This window comes from Eretmochelys imbricata, chromosome 4, assembly GCF_965152235.1.
Source record: "Eretmochelys imbricata isolate rEreImb1 chromosome 4, rEreImb1.hap1, whole genome shotgun sequence".
In the NCBI taxonomy this organism is placed as follows: Eukaryota; Metazoa; Chordata; order Testudines; family Cheloniidae; genus Eretmochelys; species Eretmochelys imbricata.
In genome coordinates this window covers 131,950,596-131,977,208 of record NC_135575.1, presented here as the reverse complement: position 1 = coordinate 131,977,208, position 26,613 = coordinate 131,950,596, and the positions used below count along the sequence as shown (strand labels likewise).

At 48.1% G+C, this 26,613-nt stretch overlaps 1 protein-coding gene across 2 annotated transcripts in view; it reads right to left on the bottom strand.

Moving 5' to 3' along the window:
* Nucleotides 1-22,758, bottom strand: part of SMYD1 (SET and MYND domain containing 1) — a 53,666-nt gene extending 30,908 nt beyond the window's left edge. For both annotated transcript variants that reach the window (XM_077814684.1, XM_077814685.1), the window contains exon 1: nucleotides 22,622-22,758. In XM_077814684.1, the coding sequence (XP_077670810.1) occupies nucleotides 22,622-22,758 (137 nt within the window). The remainder of the gene's footprint in view (nucleotides 1-22,621) is intronic.
* Nucleotides 22,759-26,613: the final 3,855 nt, after the last annotated feature.

Here is a 26,613-nt window from a genome sequence, read left to right as displayed (position 1 = left end):
CCCTCTAGCCCCCATGCAATGGCAGGGGTGGGACAGGCAGGCCTAAATCCCTCAGTGTACTGGGAACAAAGAGGAGTGGGAGGCAGGAGGTGAGAACTCCCCCCTTCACCCTCTCCAACTCTCTCTGGAAGCAGGTAAAGACACTCACACACTCACCAATGTTCCCAAATTTTTTTCCCCTGTGTGTCGAATGAAAAGCAGCCAAGCTGAGGGTTTAAAACCTAGGAGTGCTGCCCCAGCCAGTCCCCACCCCCCACTTATTTTCTCTCTCTTATTCCCTCTCCTTCCTCCCTCCCCACTGATTCACCCTCCCTCAGCCATGAATTCATGAAAGTGATTACTATGATTCTACAAGTCTCCCATAAGGGGCTGCTGCTAGCAAATCCATCTTGACAGACAGGAGTGCTTGCTCTGTCCACTGGGACATTTCTGCCACCTTCACACACCCCAGCAATACGTATCATGGGGCTCCCTGGTTCCCTCTCCACAAGATAGTACCCAAAGGCCCCAGCCAGAGCTGTTCTGTCTCCCACAATAGTTGGGAGGGTCCTGATTTTCGGCACCCCCTTGGGGATACCAGTTTCTATCTTCCATTTTAATTGAGAGGTACGGTTGCCACCTCCAGTGCCTAATTTCTAATGAAAGAGGTACCTGGGCTCAAGCAGTTTTTTTACTTTCATAACTGACACGGGAAGCGCAGAGGAGCCAGGACTATGAGCTGCCAAGCCTAGAGGTGCCAGGGCTCAGCCCTGGCAAGCCCCAGCATAAATTAAGAACTGGTCACCTCTGAGGTACAAAAAAGGGGGACATCTGGGATGATCCTGGGACCATAAAACGGGACAGTGTTTACTGAGCATCCTCACAGATTTCTGAGGAGAGCTACCTCCAAAAAGGGGACAATACTGGGAAAAACCTGAACAGGTGGCAACTCTACTGGATGGGCTGAGACAGAGAACTTGCCTAGGGCATAAGCCGTCCGTAACCCACCCACCACCATAGACACATGGCAACAGCACTGGATAGCAATAAATCACCTAGAGATATTTGTAACTAGATGGCTAGTGTTGATATGCGCCACTGCCTTCTAATGGATGGCTACAGCTCTGCTTCACTGGTTAGGTATGTAAGCTGTCTCACAGAAATCAAAGGGGCCACTCATATGCTTAAAGTTAGCTCATGTACCTTGCTGAATTGGGGCCTGTCCGAGTAAAGTGCACACTCTTAGGACAATCCATGGGAACGGTACAGCTTGTTACCATATGACTGACTACCATTGTTTACAAAGCATTTACCATGTTCTCTCTGCAATTAATCCTTGTCACAATTGTAGCTCCCTCCATCTACCTGGCTAATGTTTACCGCGTCAATTTCCTTTCCCCTAAGAGCCTGTCTAACTCCTGGAAAAACAGGTTTGTGACTGTTAGGGTGCATTGCAGACATGATCCTTTGCATAAAGAAATATTAGGAGCCTGAGAGTTTCCAGCACACAGGTCGGATTGGGAAACAAGGAAAATGTCATAGAAACCTTACCGACTGTTCCACCTGAAACACAGCATATAACTTATGGTGTAGGAATAAGAAAAACAAATGCACTTTTTTAATCCAGTTCACCCTCGGTCTGGCAGGAACTGAAAACATGAAAGCACTAATTAAAAAAAAGTCTGTAATGTGAAGTGGGTATGGCACCAAATGGGTAAAACAGTAATGGCCTCTCTGCCATGATGCTGACAATAGGTAGAAATAGACATTGACCACAAGCTTAGGGACAGCTGGAGGAATGATCCAGTGGTTCAGGTCCTAGCCTGGGACTTTAGAGTTATGGGTTCAGTTCTCTGTCCTACGTGACCCTGGGTGAATCATCTAGGGTACATCTATGCTGCAGCCAGGTGCGTGATGGGCAATTACCTGCACTAGCTTCCATCTCGCTAGCTTGCTAAAAATAGCAGTGAGCATGCTGCAGCGTGAGCTGCACAAGTGAGCACATGCCTGGAGGAAGAGGAGGAGGGGGAGGATCAGCAGCTCACACCGCTGTGTCCTCACTACTACTTTCAGTGAGCTACTAGATTAAAGAAGTGTGGGTACCTGTATCCAAGCTGCTATTCACTGCCCTGGCTGCAGTGTAGATGTACCCTAAGAAGAGGTCTACACGGTAATCAGAGCACGCATGAACCGACCTGAGCTTGTTTTGATCTAGCTGCCAAACGACAATAGCAGGGAAGCTGCGGGTGTAGTGCCCTGCATCAAAGAGATACTGTGAGGACAAATAAAGATATTAAAGGTTGTGAGGCACTCTCATTCTCCCACCCAGACAAAGAGGACTTTATGATGAAAAGTCACTTACACCAAAAATCACACCACATCAGGTTGCTCCCAGTCCCAAGAGACTGGTTACTTACCCTAGATCAATTGGTACTCCAGATTTTACACCAAAGATCTTACACTGGCAGCCAATTCTATAGTAAAACTAACTAAAGGTCTATTAGCTAAGGAAGTGAGAGTTATTGAGAGGTTATATTCACAGGTGAGTCATGGTTTGTCATTTCAAATGGTGGCAGTGATGTAATAAACTGCCAGTTTCCCAAATGTCTTTCGGGGTACCCCGATTATCTGTGGGGATCTCCAGTTTGCATCTAGTACATTTCTCTGTAAGAGTCTGAACAGTCCAGAGATCCTGCTTTGAATCCATTCTTATAGTGTCTTCTCACAGAAAACAAGCTGACAGTGTCACTACCCACATGGGCTTTTCCTTTGAGGACAGAGAGTGAGGAACTCATTTAGAGACTTTGACCTCCGATCAGGGCCGGTGCAACCACTAGGTGAACTAGGCGGTCGCCTAGGGCGCCAAGTGTTTGGGGGCGGCCAAAAGCACGCTCTGGGGAGGCGGTGGAGCAGAGGTGAGCTGGGGCAGGGGAGCGCGGGGAGGGCCACCTGCAGGAAGTAATGGGCGGGGGCGGCGCACAGGAGAACCGCTCCCGCCCCAGCTCACCTCTGCTCTGCCTCCTCCCCTGCGCACACCCCCCCGCTCTGCTTCTCTCCCTCCCAGGCTTGCGCGCCAAACAGCTGATTGGCACCGCAAGCCTGGGAGACAGGAGAAGCGACGGCGTGCTCGGGGAGGAGGCGGAGCAGAGGTGAGCTGGGGCGGGGCGCTGCTGCACACGGCTCCCCGGGCCGAGGGAGGGGGCGGCAAGGAGCTGCCGCACGGCTCCCTGGGCCAAGGGGAGGGAGGGAGAGAGGGGGCAGCAGGGAGTTGCCATACGGCTCCCTGGGCCGAGGGGAGGGAGGGAGGGAGGGGGCGGCGGGGAGCTGCTGCAGGGGGGGTGCCGCAGGGCGGGGGGGAGTAGGGAGCTGCCGCAGGGCTGGGGGGCGGCGGGCGCAAGGTCGAAGTTTCACCTAGGGCACAAAAGATCCTTACACCGGTCCTGCCTCCAATCATTACACACAATGACCTTTTGCTTTGAAATTAGCACTTTTCTGTTAAATTTCACCATTTGTATTCCACAAGGCCTCTTCCTGTTTGATGGGTTATTTCGTTATGGGATATGCACAATGTAAACGTTTGCTAGTATAGTGTAACAGGATACAGATAAGTGAAAACAACGCAACTAACATCCCATTAGTTTTCATGAAGTTTAAACACCAAATGCACTCTTCTACATTTAACAGTTACTTTGATCTATACTAACACACAAGTGAATTAACCCAGGGCTTCGGCATGAGCTGGCACCTGGTCCTCCATCATCACAAGTGGTACTCAGGGTAAGGATAGGCAGGATCAGGTCCTACATCTGTAATGATTGAAATGTTGCCTCACACTGACTTGACTGTGCTCCCAGTGAAATCACTAGAAGTTTGTCCATTGGCTCAATGGCAGCAAAATCAGGCACTAAAAAAGGAGCTAACTTTGCTTTCTCCTGAATAAAACCATATATACACATAGGAATCTGTTTACCTATCACTGAAGAGGGATCCAATGTGTCAGCTGTCTAGCAGTATACAAGCAACATTAAATCATAGCTGAGGACAGGAAATAAAGACAGGTTTCAGAGTAACAGCCGTGTTAGTCTGTATTCGCAAAAAGAAAAGGAGTACTTGTGGCACCTTAGAGACTAACCAATTTACTGTATGCATCCGATGAAGTGAGCTGTAGTTCACGAAAGCTTATGCTCAAATAAATTGGTTAGTCTCTAAGGTGCAACAAGTACTCCTTTTCTTTTAGGAAATAAAGAAGAATTCTAAAAAACTGCAAAATTACTGACCGCAGGTAGGATTTTAGGTGACAGACTGTAATATTAGCCAAATGCAGCCAGGCGATTAGCATTAACAACCATGATAGGATGTTAGTAATGAATCAAGTGCACTTTGGCAAATTGAAAGGTTAGCAATTTAGAACTTGACACTGATGTCTTCATATGCTCATCACCAGCCTACTATTAAACCTACAAGGTAACGAGTAACCTCTCTAGGTTATGTGCCACACATTTCAAGAGGATTTTATACCCTTGTGTTTGCTCTTTAGAACACCTTCCTCTTTCATGCAGACTGGCTGGCGATGGCAGGTTTCTCAGAAGAACCAGCTGTCCCCAGAAAGTTCACTTGAAATGCAAGGGACATTTATATCCAGAGGACACAACAGGTGCAGCCAGCTGGCTCTGTAGTTTACTAGCTTACAGTTTACACTTCAAAGGGTGAGATTTAGACTTTCCTCTCCAAGTGCATAAAGGCTTCACGTGTGTCTCTCATAAAACACATTGGAAGTGCCAGTAGCACACTACCCTTTCTTTGATTGTGCCCAATGTCAGATACTTCAGAGGGAGGCAGAAGCCCACCCATAATACACCTAACTCTAGAACTTTCATCCATATAGCTGCCTCTCCTGGTCACTTGCTTTGTTTGGAAAAAAGGGGAAGCCATTTCTCTCCTCTGCCGTAAGCCCCAGAACCTTCAGGATCCTTCCACCCCAGTCTCTGATACAGTTATACCATGAATGAACTGGAAACTTAGGATATGACTATGTGCACAGGCTAACCTGTGCAAGCTAGCTTGAACCTGGTTAGCACTGGTAACAAAGGCAATGAATACAGCACAGCCTTGGCTAGCAAACTGAGTACGTTTGGAGCAGCAGGAGAGTGAGTTTGTGTGTGTGTGTGTGCCCCTGGGGGCGGGGGGAAGGGGGGGAGTGAGAGAGCCTGGATTTGTGCTGGACATGGCCCACCTTGATTACCATGCACATTGTAGGGAGAGTGGTCACTTTGGATGAGCTATTACCAGCAGGAGAGTGAGTTTGTGTGTGTATGAGGGTGAGGGGGTGAGAAAACCTGGATTTGTGCTGGAAATGGCCCACCTTGATTATCATGCACATTGTAGGGAGAGTGGTCACTTTGGATGAGCTTTTACCAGCAGGAGAGTGAGTTTGTGTGTGTGGTTTTTGGAGGGGGGTGAGGGAGTGAGAGAACCTGGATTTGTGCAGGAAATGGCCCACCTTGATTATCATGCACATTGTGAAGAGAGTTGTCACTTTGGATGGGCTATTACCAGCAGGAGAGTGAGTTTGTGTATAGGGAGGTGGAGGGTGAGAAAACCTGGATTTGTGCTGGAAATGGCCCAACTTGATGATCACTTTAGATAAGCTATTACCAGCAGGACAGTGGGGTGGGAGGAGGTATTGTTTCATGATCTCTGTGTGTATATAATATCTGCTGCAGTTTCCAGGGTATGCATCCGATGAAGTGAGCTGTAGCTCACGAAAGCTCATGCTCAAATAAATTGGTTAGTCTCTAAGGTGCCACAAGTACTCCTTTTCTTTTTGCGAATACAGACTAACACGGCTGTTACTCTGAAACCTGAGTACGTACGGACGGGCCATGTCGAGCTTGTACTGCTCACACTGAAGCTCACACTGAGCCTTCTTCAATGCTGTTGTTACCTGCACCAGCTGGGTTCAAACTAGTTCAGGTAGGCTAGCCTGTGCACAGCTTTTGCTTAGACAGTGGTCAGTGGGTGTAAAGAAGTCTAAGAGTGTCTTATTGAGTACAAGAGAATCCAAATAAGCGTAACAAGGTCTAACCTACCAGCCAAAGGCCTCAAGCAATGCATTATTGTGCTAGGTAGGCACAGCGATGCACCTAGAAGGGAGAATCCTTGCTCCAAAGAGCTCACAATCTAAATAGACAGGACAGGCAAAGGAGGCATTATTTATTAGTGCCGCCATGAGTGCAGGGCTCTAGATTAGATGACCTCTCCAGGTCCCTTCCAGTCCTATGATTATCACCTACCTTTTGCAAATGGAAAACCGAGGCTGAGAGAAACTATGCATGGGAGGTTTCAGAGTAACAGCCGTGTTAATCTGTATTTGCAAAAAGAAAAGGAGTACTTGTGGCATCTTAGAGACTAACCAATTTATCCAATGAAGTGAGCTGTAGCTCACGAAAGCTTATGCTCAAATAAATTGGTTAGTCTCTAAGGTGCCATATGCATGGGAGGTCTGTGCCAGAGATGGGACTTCAACCCAGAGCTTCAGAGGCCTCATCCAGTGCCCACACAGCCATTCTTCCTCGCTACTTAAAAGGGAAAGGCCAGCCCAGCTCTAATTCGTCTAGCATTGCTACCTGCGCTGCTAACGACATACGCCTTGCTCCCTTCACCCAAGGTTTTGCAACACAAACAGAGCTTTATTAAGCGACAATTACAAACAAGATTATAGGCAGAGTGTAAAGTCCCATGTTAAACTGTGGCTTGTAGGATGACAATGATCAGGCATGCTGGAATGCTAACAATAGGCAGGCTGGCCAGCAGGTTCCATGCTAATAGCAGGAGCAGTGGCCTGCTCTCTTGAGTCAAACAGCAGAACTGGGTGCTGGTCAGAAATGCAAGACTGTGTTCTGTCAGCTGTCAAGTCATGGGGGCAGAAAGGTGCAGCAGAGATTACGCTCCTTGTAAGGCAGCAAAGAGCCACAGGACTGATAAAAACACACAAGTGTACTGTACTGGGAAGCAAGGAGAAAGATAATGCCTGGGAATGGAGGGGTCCTCCCCACTGTCGTTAAGGGGAGCCATCTTGCTGCACACATGTAGACAGCAGCTGAAAAAGGTTTGTAAACAATGTACCCGTCAAAGCAAAGGAAGGTTTTCTGGAGGATGTGCTGCAGCAGATCCGCTGACCTATGGCTGTTGGGGTCCCCCCCCATGAGAGCAGGAAGAAAGAGGAAGTTACTCACCTTGTGCAGTAACGATGGTTCTTCGAGATGTGTGTCCCTATGGGTGCTCCACTTTAGGTATCTGTTTGCCCCTGCACCTCTAATCGGAGACTTTCGGTAGCAGTGTCCCATTGAGCCCTCACATGTGCTCTCCCTCCCTCATGGTCTGCCTTGAGTCTATTTAGCACTGCATGGGTGAACCCCCCTCACTTCCTTCTCTACCACAGAGCCCTATAGAGAACTCCGAAGTAGAGGGGAGGAGGGTGGGTTGTGGAGCACCCATAGGGACACACATCTCGAAGAACCATCGTTACTGCACAAGGTGAGTAACTTCCTCTTCTTCTTCGAGTAGTGTCCCTGTGGGTGCTCCACTTTAGGTGACTCCAGAGTAGTACGTACCACTGAAGGCTGGGACTTCGGAGCGGAGTCTTTCACTACAGAGAGTACTGTGGAATCGAAGATGGTGTCAGCGGCCAAATCTGCAGTGATCGCATAATGTTCTGTGAAAGTATGGACAGAGGCCCCAATCATTGCTCTATAGATTGGGGAGATAGGGGTATCCCTATGGAATGTGACTGAGGTAGGAACTGATCTCATGGAGTGCATATGGACGGAAGCAAGCTGTGCCCTTGCTAAGTGATTAATGCAACTAAAGACCCGTTTGGATAGTCTTTGAGGAGATATCAAGAGCTTTTGGATCTTTCTGTGGACGAAAGGAAGAGTTTAGGGGATTTCCTGAAGTCCTTAGTCCTGTCCAAGTAGAATGCTAATGTCCTTCTAATAACTTTTATATGCACAATTGTCTCCCAGTTGTCACAATGTGGTTTTGGGGAAAAACAGGGAGATGGATCTGTTGATTCATATGGAAAGTGCAAAAAAGTAGGGAGAAACTTGGGATATGGCCTTAGAGTTGTTATTTTTTATTTTATTTATTTATTTATTTTAAAGACAAAGGCCATGAATGATGGGTGTGCCATCAGGGCCGCTATTTCTCCTATGAGCCTAGCTGAGGTGATGGGCAATTAGAAATGCTGTCGTCATGGACAGGTGTAAGAGAGAAAAAGTTGCCCTGGACTCAAAGGGAGGTCTAGTCCAAGCCCTGAGAACTAGATTAAAGTCCCAGGCTGGAGCGGGTGGTGTCACATGAGGGAAGAGAGTCCCAATGCCCTTAAAGAGTCTATGCATTAGTTGTTGAGCAAACTCCAAGTGGGAAGCCATGTTTGCCATGAGATGTACCTTAAGGGAGCTGAGTGAGAGTTTAAAATGTAATGCAAAATCAGAGGGAGGAAAGATGAGGTTGGGTCTGTCCGTTGGGAATGGTACAAACTTGGGAGTCGTTCCCATTTTGTAGATAGGTATGTGGAGGGGTCAACTTGTGGTTGTGTTGCAACATGTGTTTCAGCTTGTCAGAGCATTCTGCTTCTAAGCCTTGGAACAAAGAAAGATCCATGCCTGGAGGCAGAGGACCCATGGGTTGGGGTGAAGGGTCAGCCCATTGTTTTGAGAGAGCGGGTGAGGAATGGGCTGATGTCAGAGGAACAGGAGGGCATATTGCCATCTGCATCAGGTAAGGGAGCCAGACTTGTCATAGTCAAGAGGGGCAATCACAATAACTCTTGCTTTGTTTCATTGAATTTTCAACAGAATCTTGGATAGGGTAGGAAACTGGGAAAAGACATACAAGTGGGCCCTGTCCGCTGAGAAGATGAGGGCAACTGCCAGTGAATGTTTCCCCAAAGGGTGGCTATATCTTGAAGCACCTGTGAATTCAGTATACACTCATTGTCGTGAGAAAATTCCAACTGAGACGGTTGGTTATTCCGTTCTGTATCCCTTGTAGACAAACAGCTGAGATGAGCACATTGTGATGAGTGCATCAATTCCAAAGTTTGAATGCTGTCTTGCAGAGGGAGGGAGATCTGGCAGCTCCTTGGCAGTTTATACAAAACATACAGGTCACATTAAGTCCATCATAACCTTTGTGGGTTGTTTTTGATGAAAGGCAGAGTTTTTGCACAGGCACTCCCGACAGCCCCTAACCCGAGAAGAGTGGTATGGAAGGTCATTTCTGTGGAAGGCCATTTGTCCTGAACCTTGTTGTTGTGCAGGTGAGCTCCCCAGCATATTAGGGAGACATGTGTCTCCGGGTGGTGAATGTGAGTAGTGAGAGGAGTGATCTCACTTGTACTGCATCAGGTTGGTGCTGATAAAGTCCAGTCACTGTACCGGGGTCAGTATGCCTCTACAATAAAGTGAACCTTGGAGACTACCCTGTGTGGAGCAGTCTGTACCTATATGATCCTGCCTCAAAGGTAAGCAGTAGGAAATCTCCTGTACGATGGTTGTATTGAGATATGGAAATAGGCACCCTGTAAGTTCAGGGCTAGAAATCAATCTCTTTGCTCTAGAGCTGGTCCTAACTGCTGTGAAGTAAGGTAAGGTGACTTTTGAGTGCCGTGACAGGTGTATAGATGGCAGCTGATACTGTACAGTATCATTGTTCAGGCCCCCGACCAGCTCATCAAAGTGCTTATAAGAGGCAGTTTGAGAGGTCATGGACTGGGGTGCAGACTGTTCTCACTTTTGAGCCCTGGGCCTCTTACACTGTGGCTCATAACAGCACAGAGACGGTGAGTATTGAGAAGATTGTGATCTGTGGTGTGGTTGAGAGGTATATCTTCTCTTCTGTTCCACAGTGTAGATTCCTAAGGAATGTAGTGCAGTCTGAGAATCCTTCAGGATGTGGAGAGAAAAATCTGTCTTATCCGCAAAGAGTTTGATCCTTCAAATTGGAAGTCTGTAGCTCTTTGGGCAATCTAGAGAGGTGTAGAAAACAAAAAAAAACACCACAACCCACCTCAGTACCACTGTCATGGAGACTTGGCGGGCAGCTGTAACAGCTACATCCAGTGGTGTCTCTAGGACTGGTCTGGCTATTAACTGACCTTCTCTAAGAATGGTCTGAATCTGTTCTTTTTGTTTCAGAGTAACAGCCGTGTTAGTCTGTATTCGCAAAAAGAAAAGGAGTACTTGTGGCACCTTAGAGACTAACCAATTTATTTGAGCATGAGCTTTAGTGAGCTACAGCTCACTTTGTAGCTCACGAAAGCTCATGCTCAAATAAATTGGTTAGTCTCTAAGGTGCCACAAGTACTCCTTTTCTTTTTGTTCTTTTTGTGTTTCCAGTAATGTTTCAGAAACATCCTGGGTTTCCCAAGATTAACAAAATTGTTTTGGCCATGACAGTTTGGTAATTTATGACTCTAAACAGTAAAGTTGTTGATGAATACGCCATCCTGTGAAGCCTGATCATATGGAGTTGACTTGGCATTATGTTGCTTGCTTCATGCATTAACCACATCCACTATGAGGGAGTTGGGTTGCGGATTTTGAAAACAAAGTCTGCCTCTTTGGGTAGAGATGTAGGGTTGTTTTTGTTTACACTCTGTTGCTGGTTGGTGCGATAGAGGCTAGCTCTGCCAGATGATTTTGGTAGGATCTAGAATTAGCTCATTAATTGGGAGGACAGTTCTAGATGAGAAGGTAGTGTGCAGAATTTCCACCAACTTGTGATGTGTATCTGCCACCTCCTGTAAGGGAATCTGCAGCTCGTCTGCCACCCTCTTGGTAAGATCCAGAAAGTTCTTAAATCTTCACCTAGTGATGAGGGGTGGGCAGCACAGTCTCATCTGGGAGAGATGAGAAGTGTGCTGAAGAGGTAGCTTCCTCTTCAGGTGTGGTTTTTTTGTTTTTGTTTGTTTGTTTTTCCCCTTCCCCCTTCTTTCCTGTTCTCAAAAAGCTTTCTCCTGCCCTGGTTCAGGTGCCAGGCTGTAGCAAACCATCTGGTGGACTCTCCCTGAGAGACACCGGAGACTGTCACACCATGTGTGTGTATATACCCGAAGAGTTACAATATGGCCTTGGGAGGGAGAGGCAGGAAGACAGGCACAGGCGGTTGGCGTGATGGAATTGGGGATGACCCTTGTAGTGTGGTGGTGGGCCACCTTGAGGGGCCAGGGAATGATATTCTCTTGGCCAGCGTCAGATTGGTCAGTGGGTAACGGTGCCGCTGACTGGGGTATTGGCAGTATACAGTCCAGTGCTAAGAGCGATTCTGGGTGCTGGGATGTGCTCGATACCAGGGTCCTGGTACCAAGTAATGGGGATTGTGGTTCTTCCTCAATCATCAAGCTTCCAGGGTACCAGAGCTAATGCAGTACCATGGGTTCATTTGGTACCACAGAGGAGGGTCCATGGTACGTTGTCAGCACCAATATTTGGGCAGAGCACTCCCTAAAGGTGAGTCGGTATCAATGGTTGGGAAGGTGCAGAACACTTCCTAGATGGGAGTTTTGTTGCACCTGGTACCAAAGGGTTTCTCTATGCCGCTCTTTTAGAGATGGGTTTCAGAGTAACAGCCATGTTAGTCTGTATTCGCAAAAAGAAAAGGAGTACTTGTGGCACCTTAGAGACTAACCAATTTATTTGAGCATAAGCTTTCATGAGCTACAGCTCACTTCATTGGATGCATACTGTGGAAAGTACAGAAGATCTTTTTATACACACAAACCATGAAAAAATGGGTGTTTACCACTACAAAAGGTTTTCTCTCCCCCCACCCCACTCTCCTGCTGGTAATAGCTTATCTAAAGTGATCGCTCTCCTTACAATGTGTATGATAATCAAGGTGGGCCATTTCCAGCACAAATCCAGGGTTTAACAAGAACGTCTGAGGAGGGGATGAGAGATGGTACGGTAACTGTCCCCTCTCCTTAGGGGACAAGAGATGGTACGGTAACTGTCCCCTCTCCTTAGGGGACGGTACCAGTACCGTTGCCTCAGAGCATGATGGTGGAAGCCTCTGGTGTCTCAGTGCGAAGCAGAACTGACAGCAGGGCTTCTCTGTGGCACTCTTTTAGAGATGGTATGGTAACTGTGCCCTCTCGGTGCAGTAGTTGACCAGAGTAGAGCTCAGAGCAGCACAGAGCTCACAGAAGCCCCATGTCGGTGCAGAGAGCAGAGCTCAGAGCAGGGCAGAGTTCACAGCAGGAAGCCCCTTCTCAGGTTTCAGCTTCCAGAGCTTGGGTGCCGAACAAGCTCACAGCAGGAGGTTCCTCTGCTGGTATTGTCCTACTGAGATGGCTGCACTGGGGAACACCCCTCTGGCTGGCCAGTTGCTTGGGGGTCGGTGCCGAGATGGCCGCACTGGGGAACACCCCTCTGGCTGGCCAGTTGCTCAGAGGTCGGGGCCGAGATGGCCGCACTGGGGAACAGCCCTCTGGCTGGCCAGTTGCTCCAGGATCAGTGCCGAGACGGCCGCACTGGGGAACACCCCTCTGGCTGGCCAGTTGCTTGGGGGTCGGGGCCGAGATGGCTGCACTGGGGAACACCCCTCTGGCTGGCCAGTTGCTCCAGGATCAGTGCCGAGATGGCCGCACTGGGGAACACCCCTCTGGCTGGCCAGTTGCTTGGGGGTCGGGGCCGAGATGGCCGCACTGGAGAACACCCCTCTGGCTGGCCAGTTGCTCGGGGGTCGGGGCCGAGATGGCCGCACTGGGGAACACCCCTCTGGCTGGCCAGTTGCTCCAGGATCAGTGCCGAGATGGCCGCACTGGAGAACGCCCCTCTGGCTGGCCAGTTGCTCGGGGGTCGGGGCCAAGATGGCCACACTGGGGAACACCCCTCTGGCTGGCCAGTTGCTCCAGGATCGGTGCCGAGATGGCCACACTGGGGAACACCCCTCTGGCTGTCCAGTTGCTTGGTGGTCGGGGCCGAGATGGCCGCACTGGGGAACACCCCTCTGGCTGGCCAGTTGCTCAGAGGTCGGGGCCGAGATGGCTGCACTGGGGAACACCCCTCTGGCGGGCCAGTTGCTCAGAGGTCGGGGCCGAGATGGCCGCACTGGGGAACACCCCTCTGGCTGGCCAGTTGCTCCAGTATCGGTGCTAAGATGGCCGCACTGGGGAACACCCCTCTGGCTGGCCAGTTGCTCGGAGGAGCCTTTCCAGGGGGAGTCTGCTGGTGGCAGCTTCTTCTTCTTTCTCTCTCTCTCTCTCTCTCTCTCTCTTTCTCTTCTCCTCTTCACCACTCAATCCCTTTTGAAGTGAAGGCTCCGGGGATGATCTGGGGTCAACACCCACCAGAGTCCGCTGCAGACTGACGTGTTTTCTCCATAGGGAGGAATTTTTACTTCAGCTCCCAGCTCCTGTGAGGCTGCAGTTTTAGATGTGGCAGGTAAAGCACTTCTGTGAGGGTCTCCCAGACACTGTGAGTGTCTGGCCATTGCAGGAACTGATCCCAGCAGGAGAGGCACTGCTTGGAGCAGAGAGAGCCAGGCAAGCCCCTGGGCAGGGGGTTGTCATCCTTTAGGAGGGAGGAATATGCAGAAGAACATCGTCTTTATGTTATTTTATTTTTTTTAACTGAAAAAGAAATAATTATGAGTCTACTAGATGCCTGGGGACGGGGGGGGGGGGGGAGGGATGCCCCCAGACAGGGAAGGAAAGTGAAGTTCTTTGGGTGGGGGGGGGTGAGAAAACCTGGATTTGTGCTGGAAATGGCCCACCTTGATTATCATGCACATTGTAGGGAGAAAGAAAAGGAGTACTTGTGGCACCTTAGAGACTAACCAATTTATTTGAGCATGAGCTTTCGTGAGCTACAGCTCACTTGGTCACTTTGGATAAGCTATTACCAGCAGGAGAGTGAGTTTGTGTGTATGGCTTTCGGAGGGGGGTGAGGGAGTGAGAGAACCTGGATTTGTGCAGGAAATGGCCCACCTTGATTATCATACACATTGTGAAGAGAGTGGTCTTTGGATGGGCTATTACCAGCAGGAGAGTGAGTTTGTGTGGGGGGGGGGGGGGGAAAGAGGGTGAGAAAACCTGGATTTGTGCTGGAAATGGCCCAACTTGATGATCACTTTAGATAAGCTATTATCAGCAGGACAGTGGGGTGGGAGGAGGTATTGTTTCATGATCTCTGTGTGTATATAATATCTGCTGCAGTTTCCAGGGTATGCATCCGATGAAGTGAGCTGTAGCTCACGAAAGCTCATGCTCAAATAAATTGGTTAGTCTCTAAGGTGCCACAAGTACTCCTTTCCTTTTTCTCTTTTCTTTTTAAACCAAAGGAATAAAATAAAATAAAACAAAACACTAGCCTGAGTACTTTTAGGGAGAACAAAGGTAACAAAACAAAACACTACTTATGCTAATGACACAGATAAGGAAGGGACAACTGCTCCTTTGGTCAGTGCTAAATAGCCTCGAGGCAGACCAGGAGGGAGGGAGGGAGAGCACATGCCCGGGCTCAAGAGGACACTGCTACCAAAAATCTCCAATTAGAGGTGCAGGGGCACACAGACACCCAAAGTGGAGCACCCACAGGGACACTACTCGAAGAAGTAGTAAAGGTTTTGATCTCACATTAATAGCATCTCTGTGCAGAAGGAAAAGGAGTACTAGTGGCACCTTAGAGACTAGGATTCCAAAGCAAAACTGACATGCAACATGTACAGGGAGCATTTCACTCATCGCTGAAAAGCAGCCACCTCTGGGGAGGAGCACAGCAGCCTTTTAAACAATGCACAACAAAACCAGGTGAGGTTTTAAAGGCAGGAAGTGAAGCAGCAGCCCAGGTCATGTGGAAAGAGTCCAGGAGAGCTGGCTGTATTTTAAAGAATCCTTACTGAGGTTACAGGGATAAACCATTCAGATGTGTAGAAAGAATAGTAAATATGGCAGACGACCAGCTTGGCTTAACAGTGAAATCCTTGCTGATCTTAAACACAAAAAAGAAGCTTACAAGAAGTGGAAGACTGGACAAATGACCAGGGAAGAGTATAAAAATATTGCTCAGGCATGCAGGACTGAAATCAGGAAGGCCAAATCAAACTTGGAGTTGCAGCTAGCAAGAGATGTTAAAGAGTAACAAAAAGGTTTCTTCAGGTATGTTAGCAACAAGAAGAAAGTCAAGGAAAATGTGGGCCCCTTACTGAATGAGGGAGGCAACCTAGTGACAGAGGATGTGGAAAAAGCTAATGTACTCAATGCATTTTTTGTCTCTGTCTTCACAAACAAGGTCAGCTCCCAGACTACTGCACTGGGCAGCACAGCATGGGGAGGAGGTGACCAGCCCTCTGTGGAGAAAGAAGTGGTTTGGGACCATGTAGAAAAGCTGGACGAGCACAAGTCCATGGGGCCGGATGCGCTGCATCCGAGAGTGCTAAAGGAGTTGGCAGATGTGATTGCAGAGCCATTGGCCATTATCTCTGAAAACTCATGGCGATCGGGAAAGGTTCCGGATAACTGGAAAAAGGCTAATGTAGTGCCCATCTTTAAAAAAGGTAAGGAGGAGGATCCAGGGAACTACAAGCCAGTCAGCCTCACCTCAGTCCCTGGAAAAATCATGAAGCAGGTCCTCAAGGAATCAATTTTGAAGCACTTAGAGGAGACGAAAGTGATCAGGAACAGTCAGCATGGAATCACCAAGGGCAAGTCATGCCTGACTAACCTAATTGCCTTCTATGATGAGATAGCTGGCTCTGTGGATGAGGGGAAAGCAGGGGACGTGTTATTCCTTGACTTTAGCAAAGCTTTTGACACAGTCTCCGGCAGTATTCTTGCCAGCAAGTTAAAGAAGTATGGGCTGGATGAATGGACTATAAGGTGGATAGAAAGCTGGCTAGATTGTCGGGCTCAACAGGTAGTGATCAATGGCTCCATGTCTAGTTGGCAGCCGATACAAGTGGAGTGCCCCAAGGGTCAGTCCTTGGGCCGGTTTTGTTCAATATCTTCATTAATGATTTGGAGGATGGCGTGGACTGCACCCTCAGCAAGTTTGCAGATGATACTAAATTGTGAGGAGAGGTAGATACACTGGAGGATAGGGATAGGATACAGAGGGATCTAGACAAATTAGAGGATTGGGCCAAAAGAAATCTGATGAGGTTCAACAAGGACAAGTGCAGAATCCTGCACTTCGGACGGAAGAATCCCATGCACTGCTACACACTAGGGACCGAATGGGTAGGCAGCAGTTCTGCAGAAAAGAACCGAGGGGTTACAGTGGACGAGAAGCTGGATATGAGTCAAGAGTGTGCCCTTGTTGCTAAGAAGGCCAATGGCATTTTGGGATGTATAAGTAGGGGCATTGACAGCAGATCGAGGGACGTGATCGTTCCCCGCTATTCGACACTGATGAGACCTCATCTGGAGTACTGTGTCCAGTTTTGGACCCCACACTACAAGCAGGATGTGGAAAAAATGGAAAGAGTCCAGTGGAGGGCAACAAAAATGATGAGGGGACTGGAACACATGACTTATGAGGAGAGGCTGAAGGAACTGGGACTGTTTAGTCTGCGGAAGAGAAGAATGAGGGGGGATTTGATAGCTGCTTTCAACTACCTGAAAGGGGGTTCCAAAGAGGATGGATCTAGACTGTTCTCAGTGGTAGCAGATGACAGAATGAGGAGTAATGGTCTCAAGTTGCAGTGGGGGAGGTTTAGGTTGGATATTAGGAAAAACTTTTTCACTAGGAGGGTGGTGAAGCACTGGAATGCGTTACCTAGGGAAGTTGTGGAATCTCCTTCCTTAGAAGTTTTTAAGGTCAGTCTTGACAAAGCCCTGGCTGGGAAGATTTAGTTGGGGATTGGTCCTGCTTTGAGCAGGGAGTTGGACTAGATGACCTCCTGAGGTCCCTTCCAACCCTGATATTCTATGATTTTATGAAAATGCAAGAGGAATTTTGAACTCTATTGTCCTTCACTTATGCAAAGCTAGTCAACTCACTGGGAGCAGTCACATGTATGTAGTTGAGGGCTGAACTTTACCAATATGCTCTGAGGACCCAATGACAGCCACCTGAGCAACAACTACTTTAAGTGAGCCACTTCAACCTCTCATCGGAATTTACACAAATTGCTTAATCCTCTGTGGCTTGGTTCAGCTCCCCTTCTGTAGGATGGGGATAACAACTCTTCCTTTTTCTGCCAGGTCTGTTTAGATTGTAAACTCTTTGAAGCAGTGAAGTAGTATCTCTTATTATGCATCTGCCCATTACCTGACAATGGGGCCCTGGGCTCAGCTGGGACCTCTAAGCAGTACTGTAATACAAATAACAAGGGGGTGAACCGCTCACCAGCTGGGATTAGGGGAAAATGTCTTTCTTTGGTATAATATAGCACAGTTTGGTGCATCATACAGAGGCAGAAGGAGATCCCCTTTGCTCTGAAATACTTTTAGAAACAGAGTACCAGACTAGACGGACTGTTTCTCTGTGGATAGAAGTTCGGGAAGGAAAAGGTCTGTTAGGTTAGAAAATCCATTCCATTGCAAACGTAAAATCTAGTCCCTTGCTACAGGCTGTATAAGCTATTGCATCCAGATAACATTTTTGAGGGGAGGGGGCAATGTTGGAATTATTTATAGAACTGATTTTTTTAAACTATTATTTCAAAACCTGCAAGGCTTTGAAACAGCTGCCCCCGGAGTCTGACTATAAATATACTGCTGTATAGCTAGAGATTACTATGTTCTGCTTACACTGAAAACAACTTGGGGGGGGGGGGGGTAGGGTCCCAATAATAATTGAAATTTTCCAAGGATCATTTTTCAAAAAATAAAAAAGGGGTTGCTGGGGGCGTGGGGTGTTGGGGGGAAGGGAAGAAAATGGAAAGTTTCTTTTAACAGGACTTTCACTGGCAATTCACACCCCCAGTCATGGGCCTTACCTGGAAGATAAACATGGTGGCAAAACAGGTAGCCTGTTTACACTAGCACATAGCCCCCCACAGTCATTAGCACAGGGGGAGCTGAACTGGTAGCAGCAAGAGTAGGAAATGTTAAGAAAAATAATCTAGTGTAGACACAAGACTTTTACACAAATGCCTTACACCAGAGGTGGGCAAACTATGGTCCACGGGCCACGTCCGGCGCGCGGGACCGTCCTGCCCGGTCCCTGAGCTCCTGGCCCGGGAGGCTGTTTCCCCTCCCCCGCAGCCACGCTGCGCAATGCTCTGGGCGGCAGGGCTGCGGAGCCCAGCCTGACCCGGTGCTCTGTGCGGTGCGGAGTGGCACAGCTGCCTGTCATGGTGCAGCTGCGCTGCCAGCTACTGGTGCTCCACAGGCAGGGCGGTAAAGGGGCAGGGAGCGGGGGGAGGGGGTTGGATAGAGGGCAGGGGAGTTCGGGGGGTGGTCGGGGCATGGATAGGGGTCGGGGTGGTCAGAGGGGAGGAAACGAGGGTTGAATGGGGGCAGGGGTTCCAGGGGGCAGTCAGGTAGGAGAGGAGGGGTTGGATGGGGCGGCGGGGGGTGGTCAGGGGACAGGGATGGTTGATGGGGCAGGGGTCCCGGGGGGGGGCAGTCAGGAAGGAGGGGGGGTTGAATGGGGTGGTGGGGGGCAGTTGGGAGCAGTTAGGGGCAAGGGGTCCTGGGGAGATCAGGGAGAATGGGGGGTTGGATGGGGCAGGGGTCCCAGAAGGGCAGTCAGGAAGGGGGCGGGGGGTTGGATGGGGTGGCAGAGGGCAGTTAGACCGAGAGCGGGGGGGGGGTGGATAGGGCAAGGGAACGGGGGGTGATCAAGGGGCAAGAAGCGGGGCGGTCGGATAGGGGGCGGGGGCCGGGCCATGCCTGGCTGTTTGGGGAGGCACAGCCTCCCCTAACCGGCCCTCCATACAATTTCAGAAACCGGATGTGGCCCTCAGGCCAAAAAGTTTGCCCGCCCCCGCCTTTCACGCTGCTTCCACACATAAGCCTGCAAAGCTCCGTATATTGGTCCCGATCCCCAGCTGGCATACACAGACATAGGTTATGGCAATTTACTCCATGTGGGGATGTGGCTTGCTGTGTTCAGTAGACAGAACAATGTAGAATAAATGGACCACTGATAGGATAATACCTACCTTGACAAGGCGCTGTGCAAATTAATGAGGGCTTGTGAAGATCTTTGAGATCCTTAGCTGTAAAGAGACTAAGCAGCCTTTTCTTGTCAAAGAACACAATCTAAGGGCCTGACCTCAGCCGGTGTAAAGTGGAGTATCTCTGCTGTAGTCAAAGGGGCTCATCACAGAGATAAGGATCTGTATGCAAAGAGCCGACTGAAGAAGATCTAGGCCTTTAACATGAGCATAACTGGCTCCCAAGAACAGTACTCCAAGAACAGTGTATAATCATAACCATCCATTTCTAGAGGAGTCTGGAAGGCAGCTACAATCTTTAAGACTCGTCTCAATGGGCAGTGTCCATTTACTAGGAACATATTTTAAAAAAAAACCCCTAACTAAATAAAACCATTTTATTTTAAAGATATTTTCAAGATAGAACATTCTGTGCAAGCTACTGCTGTCTCTGCCTGAGACAAAACATTCTTCCAGATAGTTTAATTAGCCTGCTGCTTATTTTTTTAAAAAAAGTTCATTATAAGGATTCATCAGATCCAGCCTAGTTCAGCTTTGGCTAGAATGATTAACTGGCATCAAACGACCATGCTTAGGAACAAATCACTATAAAATCACCTCTTAATCCTATCTTGCTTCCATTTTTCCACTGAGTTCAATAGGCCAGGTACTGCCACCCCAACTCTTAGTGAGTACTACCTGTTCCACAATTAGATCCACTGATTCCAGTGGGACTAATTGCAGAGTAAGTTACTCAATGGGCCTGGCCGAACGCCCACTGAAGTCAGTGGAAATAGCCCTATTGACTTTGATGGGATCTGGATCAGGGCCAATGTAACGGGGGGCAGAATCTGGCCTAGTCACAGGAGCAGAATTTGGGCCCATAGTCTGTCAGTCTAATCTATTTGGGCATTTATATAGCACTACCCACTGTGGTATTTAGGCATAATTCAAGTACAGTTGTGTTTGTGTAACCCACACACCGCCTGGGTGTGGTGTTCTGTCCCATCTACTGGCACCAAGACCACTTAGGGAGAGATTAATGAGTCTGCTCTACAGCCTTAGCTAAGGGCTATGTAGCTTTTAGCTCATGCAGTAGAGGCTCATGCATTTAGCTTCAGAGGTCCCAGGTTCGCTCTCACCCGCCGACAGCCGGGGTCTGTCGGTGTTACATTTGCAGTTACATTTTAAAACAGCAGCTCTTGCAATGACATGTTAAAATGCAAAATAAAACCTAGGGACTAAATCCACAAAGGGATAAGGTATCGCAATGCGCAGTGTTGCAGCATCTAACTTTGAGACGTCTTGCCACCCAGTGGAATCCACAGTCCTGAGTTAGACTCCCAGACTTTCTATACAATGAATGGGGAGAGATAGGTGCCTAAGAATGAAATCCACAACAACCAGCATGCTGAGCAGAGCTAACCAATAGCAGATGCCAAGGAGAGGGTATGGCCTAAGCCCCGCCTCTCTCAGGGAATTAGCGCCTAAATCCTTTTGTGGATCTGGGCCTCAACCTCTACGTTGTCATTGTGCTTGGTTCACAGACATGTTCTCCCACTGATACTGCAAAGGCAGGGAAAGAAGGAGTGAAAAGATGCAAACACAAACAACTCCACACATTTCTTTTCTACTCTTTCCATTCAATACCTAATTTTCATGTCAGGTGACATGAAGCTGCCAAGCAAATTCACTTCGAGTGATTTAAAATATCCCAGATGACGAGAGTTAAAAAGCACAGTGAAAGGTTAGATGCTACCCGTGACCTCATTCAAAGAAACCATTTGTTCGTGGAAGGCTTTAATAGGAAAGATCACATCCTACCTTTATTTCATGTGCAGAACCCCCACTGAAATGAATGGCAGTTTTGAGCAAAATTCAATCCCAGAATTCATTTTTGTGCTGCACTTAAGGAAAGTTTAGACTCTTCCTAAGTGCAGAATGAAAAACAGCAGCTGAAGGTTAGTTTCATATTTAAGAACTTTGGGCCAAATGCTGCTCTCAGTTACACCAATACAATTGTGGAGTAATTTCACTGATGTCAAATCCAGAGTAACTCTATTATTTCATATTCATGGGGCCAGAGAAAGAGTGAGAATGACTCTGCTGGCCAGTGTTTAGGGCACTCACCTGGGAGAACCAGCTTCCAGTTCCTGCCCTGCTGAGTATTTAAGGATTTCATACAAAGTGGAACAGCTTCACCAGGAGAGACTGAGAAACCCCCAGGCCAGAATGACCTTTAGCCCAAGGCTTACGGCACTCACATGGGAATTGGAGACATGGGTGCAAGTCCTTGCAAAGGGGATTTGAACCTAAGCCTCCCACATCTCAACTAACCCCTGGCCCACTGCATCTGATCTGCTGTGCTCTTAGGCAGCATCTGAAAATGCCCATGGACCAGACCCCACAGGCCACATAGGCAGGAGAAATGCCTAGTTTGAGGATCCCACTGGGGCTTAAGCACCAGCTAGACACTTGGTGCCAGGAATCTGGAAGCTTTTTGCATGGCCACTGGTGGGAATGTAGGTGCCTAAGGGACTTTAGCAGCAAAAATTGGAACCTACTGTGGGAGGTGGCATCTGAGCAGTGGTTGTGAGGATCTACATTTTGGACTTAGGTGCCTAACATGGCAGTTAGGTGCCTATATCCCTTTGCAGATCTAGCCCTCAATGTCCACATCCGCAAGAGAAGTTGATCAAATATTATTCATGTAAAAATAAGAAGCGCACGACAAGTGACATCACTGGAAAATGCATCTTCATCAGGATTCACTTTCGGGTTTCATCAATATCACAGGAAAGTTACAGAAATCTGATCTCTCCTCTCAAAGATGACTGCACCAGCCCAGCCCGTTAATTCATCCACTGACGAGTATAACACCATTTTAAAGCAGGCCAAATGCTGCCAAATTCCATGTATTAGGCTATTTGTTTGGGGGCAATGGGTTTTAAAGGGGCACAGGATGAAGGAATCTCAAGTTACTACAAACTATCAGTGGCAGGAATGTATCTACTGACTTTCAGCATTAGTGCCCTCTCTACGTATATAGTCAAAGAGGTTATATGTGAAAACAAAGCACAATGGCATATTGTACCCGCATCATACAGTATATAGTGGAAGCCTCCTATAGCAAAGTCAGTTAGAGGCCCATTGTAACTAGAATCGCAGCTTGCACACTGCAATCCACTTGAATAATTCGCTGGGGACCAATCTTGAGAGGCGCTGAGCTCCCTCCACTCCCTCTGCTCTCAATGGAAGCTAAAGGCGCTGAGCACCTTCCAAGATCATGTCCCAGAAGCAGGCACACTGTATTTAAAACAGGCAAGCAGACTGACTATCCCATCATAGCAAGAGGACAGCCGCTGTGAGCTGCATCTCCACAGAATGACTCACAGTGGAGCGCTGCTGACTGCGATTCTCAGCCTTTCTTGATGCTATCCAGACTCTAAGGAAGCCTTCACCGACCGCAGCCAGATCAGGCTTCACAAGAAGCACAGATTGGCTTTTTGCTGTGTAATAACTTCTCTCTTACCTGTCAAAAACTACTGCGGCGTAGGCTGGCTCCGCAAAGATGACATCTCCAGCCCAGAATTCCTTGGCTGCCTTCAACCCCCTGCCTTTGCCTTCCGAAGTGAACACTTCCACCATCTCCATCTCCCTAGGTGTCATGTCAGGGAAACTGGGCTTGCAACGCAGGTGTCCCACTGTGAGCCAGGTCCCTTGTCACTCCTGCTTTTTCAGCACCTTTGGGTTGCCACAGGACCAATCCTAGAAATAGATGGTCCCCATCACACCCACCTACATGAGGCTGTACTATTTTTCACTTGTGGGGGGAGCTTTTTACTTAATATAGTTGTAAGCCCGGAAATCAAAGGGGCTGGTCCCGTGTGACCAGCACTGTTTGCTTCATTAGGATACGCCTGTCTGAAAAACACGTTGGAATTATTTCCCCAAGCTGAAAGCATTTGTATATGTTATGGCCACAGCGTCTAATTAACCCTCTCCCATTGGAAAGAGCACATATTTTCTTTAGGAGGGTATTTTTAGAAACCACATGCTTCTGTCTGTCAGGAGCCAACAGCTGAGACAGTGGTAAGTGGTGGGCTGGTGTGTATCCCTTGCGCTGTCATCTGGTCTCTTTCAGTAAGGAAACAATGCTGCTTTCTTTTCCCCCCTCAGTGAGATTTACAGTAGGAGAGAGGAGGCCATAGTCAAATACTTGCCCCGAGTGCTGCTGGAGAAGACAGGCCTGGAAAAGACGCTTTTCAAATGCCAGCCAAGTGGCTTGTAGAAGCATGGGGAATATGCTGGAAGGACTGCAGAAACTCGGTGTCTCTTTCAGCGCAGGCTTGCCATGTCAGCTATTCCCTCTGGTGTTTAATAGGCTAAGCTCAATGAAGTAACATGTCAGAGGATTAAATTCACCCAAGTTCCTCTCCACTGAATTGGATGGATGAATTGCGGCCACAGAGCACAAGAGAAAGAGAATATTACCTGTGAGTTCAATTAAATTGCAAAAATGGGGACCAGTTTCTGCTCTCCCCTTACAGCAACTGTAGTAACACGGTCATCAAGGGGTTAATTGGGTTACTCAGAGTTTTAGGGGGTGGAGCCATGCTCAACCCCTACCCATCATTGGTTAGTTAGTGGGAGTTTCCCCCAGCTGTGTTAGGGGGCGTGCATTTAATAAAGCAGCAAGTTCCTAGCCTGCAGTCCTGAGAGTAGGCTTGTTTTTGCTGCATTGAGTGGTGCCTTTACAAACCCAGTCAGTGTAAATCCAGAACAACTTCACTGAGGTTGGTGGGTTGCTCCACATTCACACTGCTGTAGCTGAGGTGAAGAATGTGGCCCTGGACTCTCAATCAACTATATATTGCTATTTAGCATCTTATAGTTCTTCAATGAGACTTTGCACTTTTAAAGTTCATGGTAACCTCACATGCCCATCACACTGGTATCTGACCCCATTTCATCCCAGGGTCTCAAAGTGCTTTATAAACACTCATGAATTTAGCTTCCCCGTTTCCCTCAGAGGCAAGTAAGGATTATACACTTTAACTGATGGGGAAACAAAGGCAACTTCATGAAAAAACTCATACAGATACAGACAGACATCATCTTCCTTTCCAAATGCAAACAGATGGACATCGTACCAAAAGGACTGAAGGTAAAAAATCCATTACAATCTACATACCATACAGACTATGCTGACAGCTTGTGCCACATGCTCTCAGAGAAACTGCGGAACCACCTGATCAACATCCTCTACAGCAAACAGGGAAAGATTAGGAATGAGCTCTCAAAACTGGATACTCACATAAAAAACCAACCTTCCACACAAACTTCCTCGTGGCTGGGCTTTACAAAAACTAGACAAGCCATTTACAACACACACTTTGCTTCTCTGCAAATGAAAAAGGACACTAAACTATCTAAACTACTACATGCCACAAAAGGCCACAGCAATGGTTCCCTTAACCCACCCAGCAATATTGTTAATCTATCCAACTATACTCTTAGCCCAGCAGAAGAATCTGTCCTATCTCGGGGCCTCTCCTTCTGCCCCTCCACCCCCACGAACATGATACTGTGCTGTGGTGACCTAGAATCCTATTTTCGACGTCTCCGACTCAAGGAATATTTCCAACACGCCTCTGAACAACATACTAATCCACAGAGACCTTCCTACCAACACTACAAAAAGAAGAATTCTAGGTGGACTCCTCCTGGAGGTCGAAACAACAGACTGGACTTCTACATAGAGTGCTTCCGCTGACGTGCACGGGCTGAAATTGTGGAAAAGCAGCATCACTTGCCCATAACCTCAGCCGTGCAGAACACAATGCCATCCACAGCCTCAGAAATAACTCTGACATCATAATCAAAAAGGCTGACAAAGGAGGTGCTATCGTCATCATGAATAGGTCGGAATATGAACAAGAGGCTGCTAGGCAGCTCTCCAACACCACTTTCTACAAGCCATTACCCTCTGATCCCACTGAGGGTTACCAAAAGAAACTACAGCATTTGCTCAAGAAACTCCCTGAAAAAGCACAAGAACAAATCCGCACAGACACACCCCTGGAACCCCGACCTGGGGCATTCTATCTACTACCCAAGATCCATAAACCTGGAAATCCTGGGCGCCCCATCATCTCAGGCATTGGCACCCTGACAGCAGGATTGTCTGGCTAGGTAGACTCCCTCCTCAGGCCCTACGCTACCAGCACTCCCAGCTATCTTCGAGACACCACTGACTTCCTGAGGAAACTACAATCCATCGATGATCTTTCTGAAAACACCATCCTGGCCACTATGGATGTAGAAGCCCTCTACACCAACATTCCACACAAAGATGGACTACAAGCCATCAGGAACAATATCCCCGATAATGTAACGTCAAACCTGGTGGCTGAACTTTGTGACTTTGTCCTCACCCATAACTATTTCACATTTGGGGACAATGTATACCTTCAAATCAGTGGCACCTCTATGGGTACCCGCATGGCCCCACAGTATGCCAACATTTTTATGGCTGACTTAGAACAACGCTTCCTCAGCTCTTGTCCCCCAATGCCCCTACTCTACTTGCACTACACTGATGACATCTTCATCATCTGGACCCGTGGAAAAGAAGCTGTTGAGGAATTCCACCATGATTTCAACAATTTCCATCCCAATATCAACCTGAGCCTGGACCAGTCCACACAAGAGATCCACTTCCTGGACACTACAGTGCTAATAAGCGATGGTCACATAAACACCACCCTATACCGGAAACCTACTGACCATTATTCCTACCTACATGCCTCCAGCTTTCACCCAGACCACACCACACGATCCATCGTCTACAACCAAGCTCTACGATACAACCGCATTTGCTCCAACCCCTCAGACAGAGACAAACACCTACAAGATCTCTATCAAGCATTCTTACAACTACAATACCCACCTGCTGAAGTGAAGAAACAGATTGACAGAGCCAGGAGAGTACCCAGAAGTCACCTGCTACAGGACAGGCCCAACAAAGATAATAACAGAACGCCACTAGCCATCACCTTCAGCCCCCAACTAAAACCTCTCCAACGCATCATCAAGGATCTACAACCTATCCTGAAGGACGACCCATCACTCTCACAAATCTTGGGAGACAGGCCAGTCCTTGCCTACAGACAGCCCCCTAACCTGAAGCAAATACTCACCAGCAACAACACACCACACAACAGAACCACTAACCCAGGAACCTATCCTTGCAACAAAGCCCATTGCCAACTATGCCCACATATCTATGCAGGGGACACCATCATAGGGCCTAATCACGTCAGCCACACTATCAGAGGCTCGTTTACCTGCACATCTACCAATGTGATATATGCCATCATGTGCCAGCAATGCCCCTCTGCCATGTACATTGGTCAAACTGGACAGTCTCTACGTAAAAGAATAAATGGACACAAATCAGATGTCAAGAATTATAACATTCATAAACCAGTCAGAGAACACTTCAATCTCACTGGTCACTCG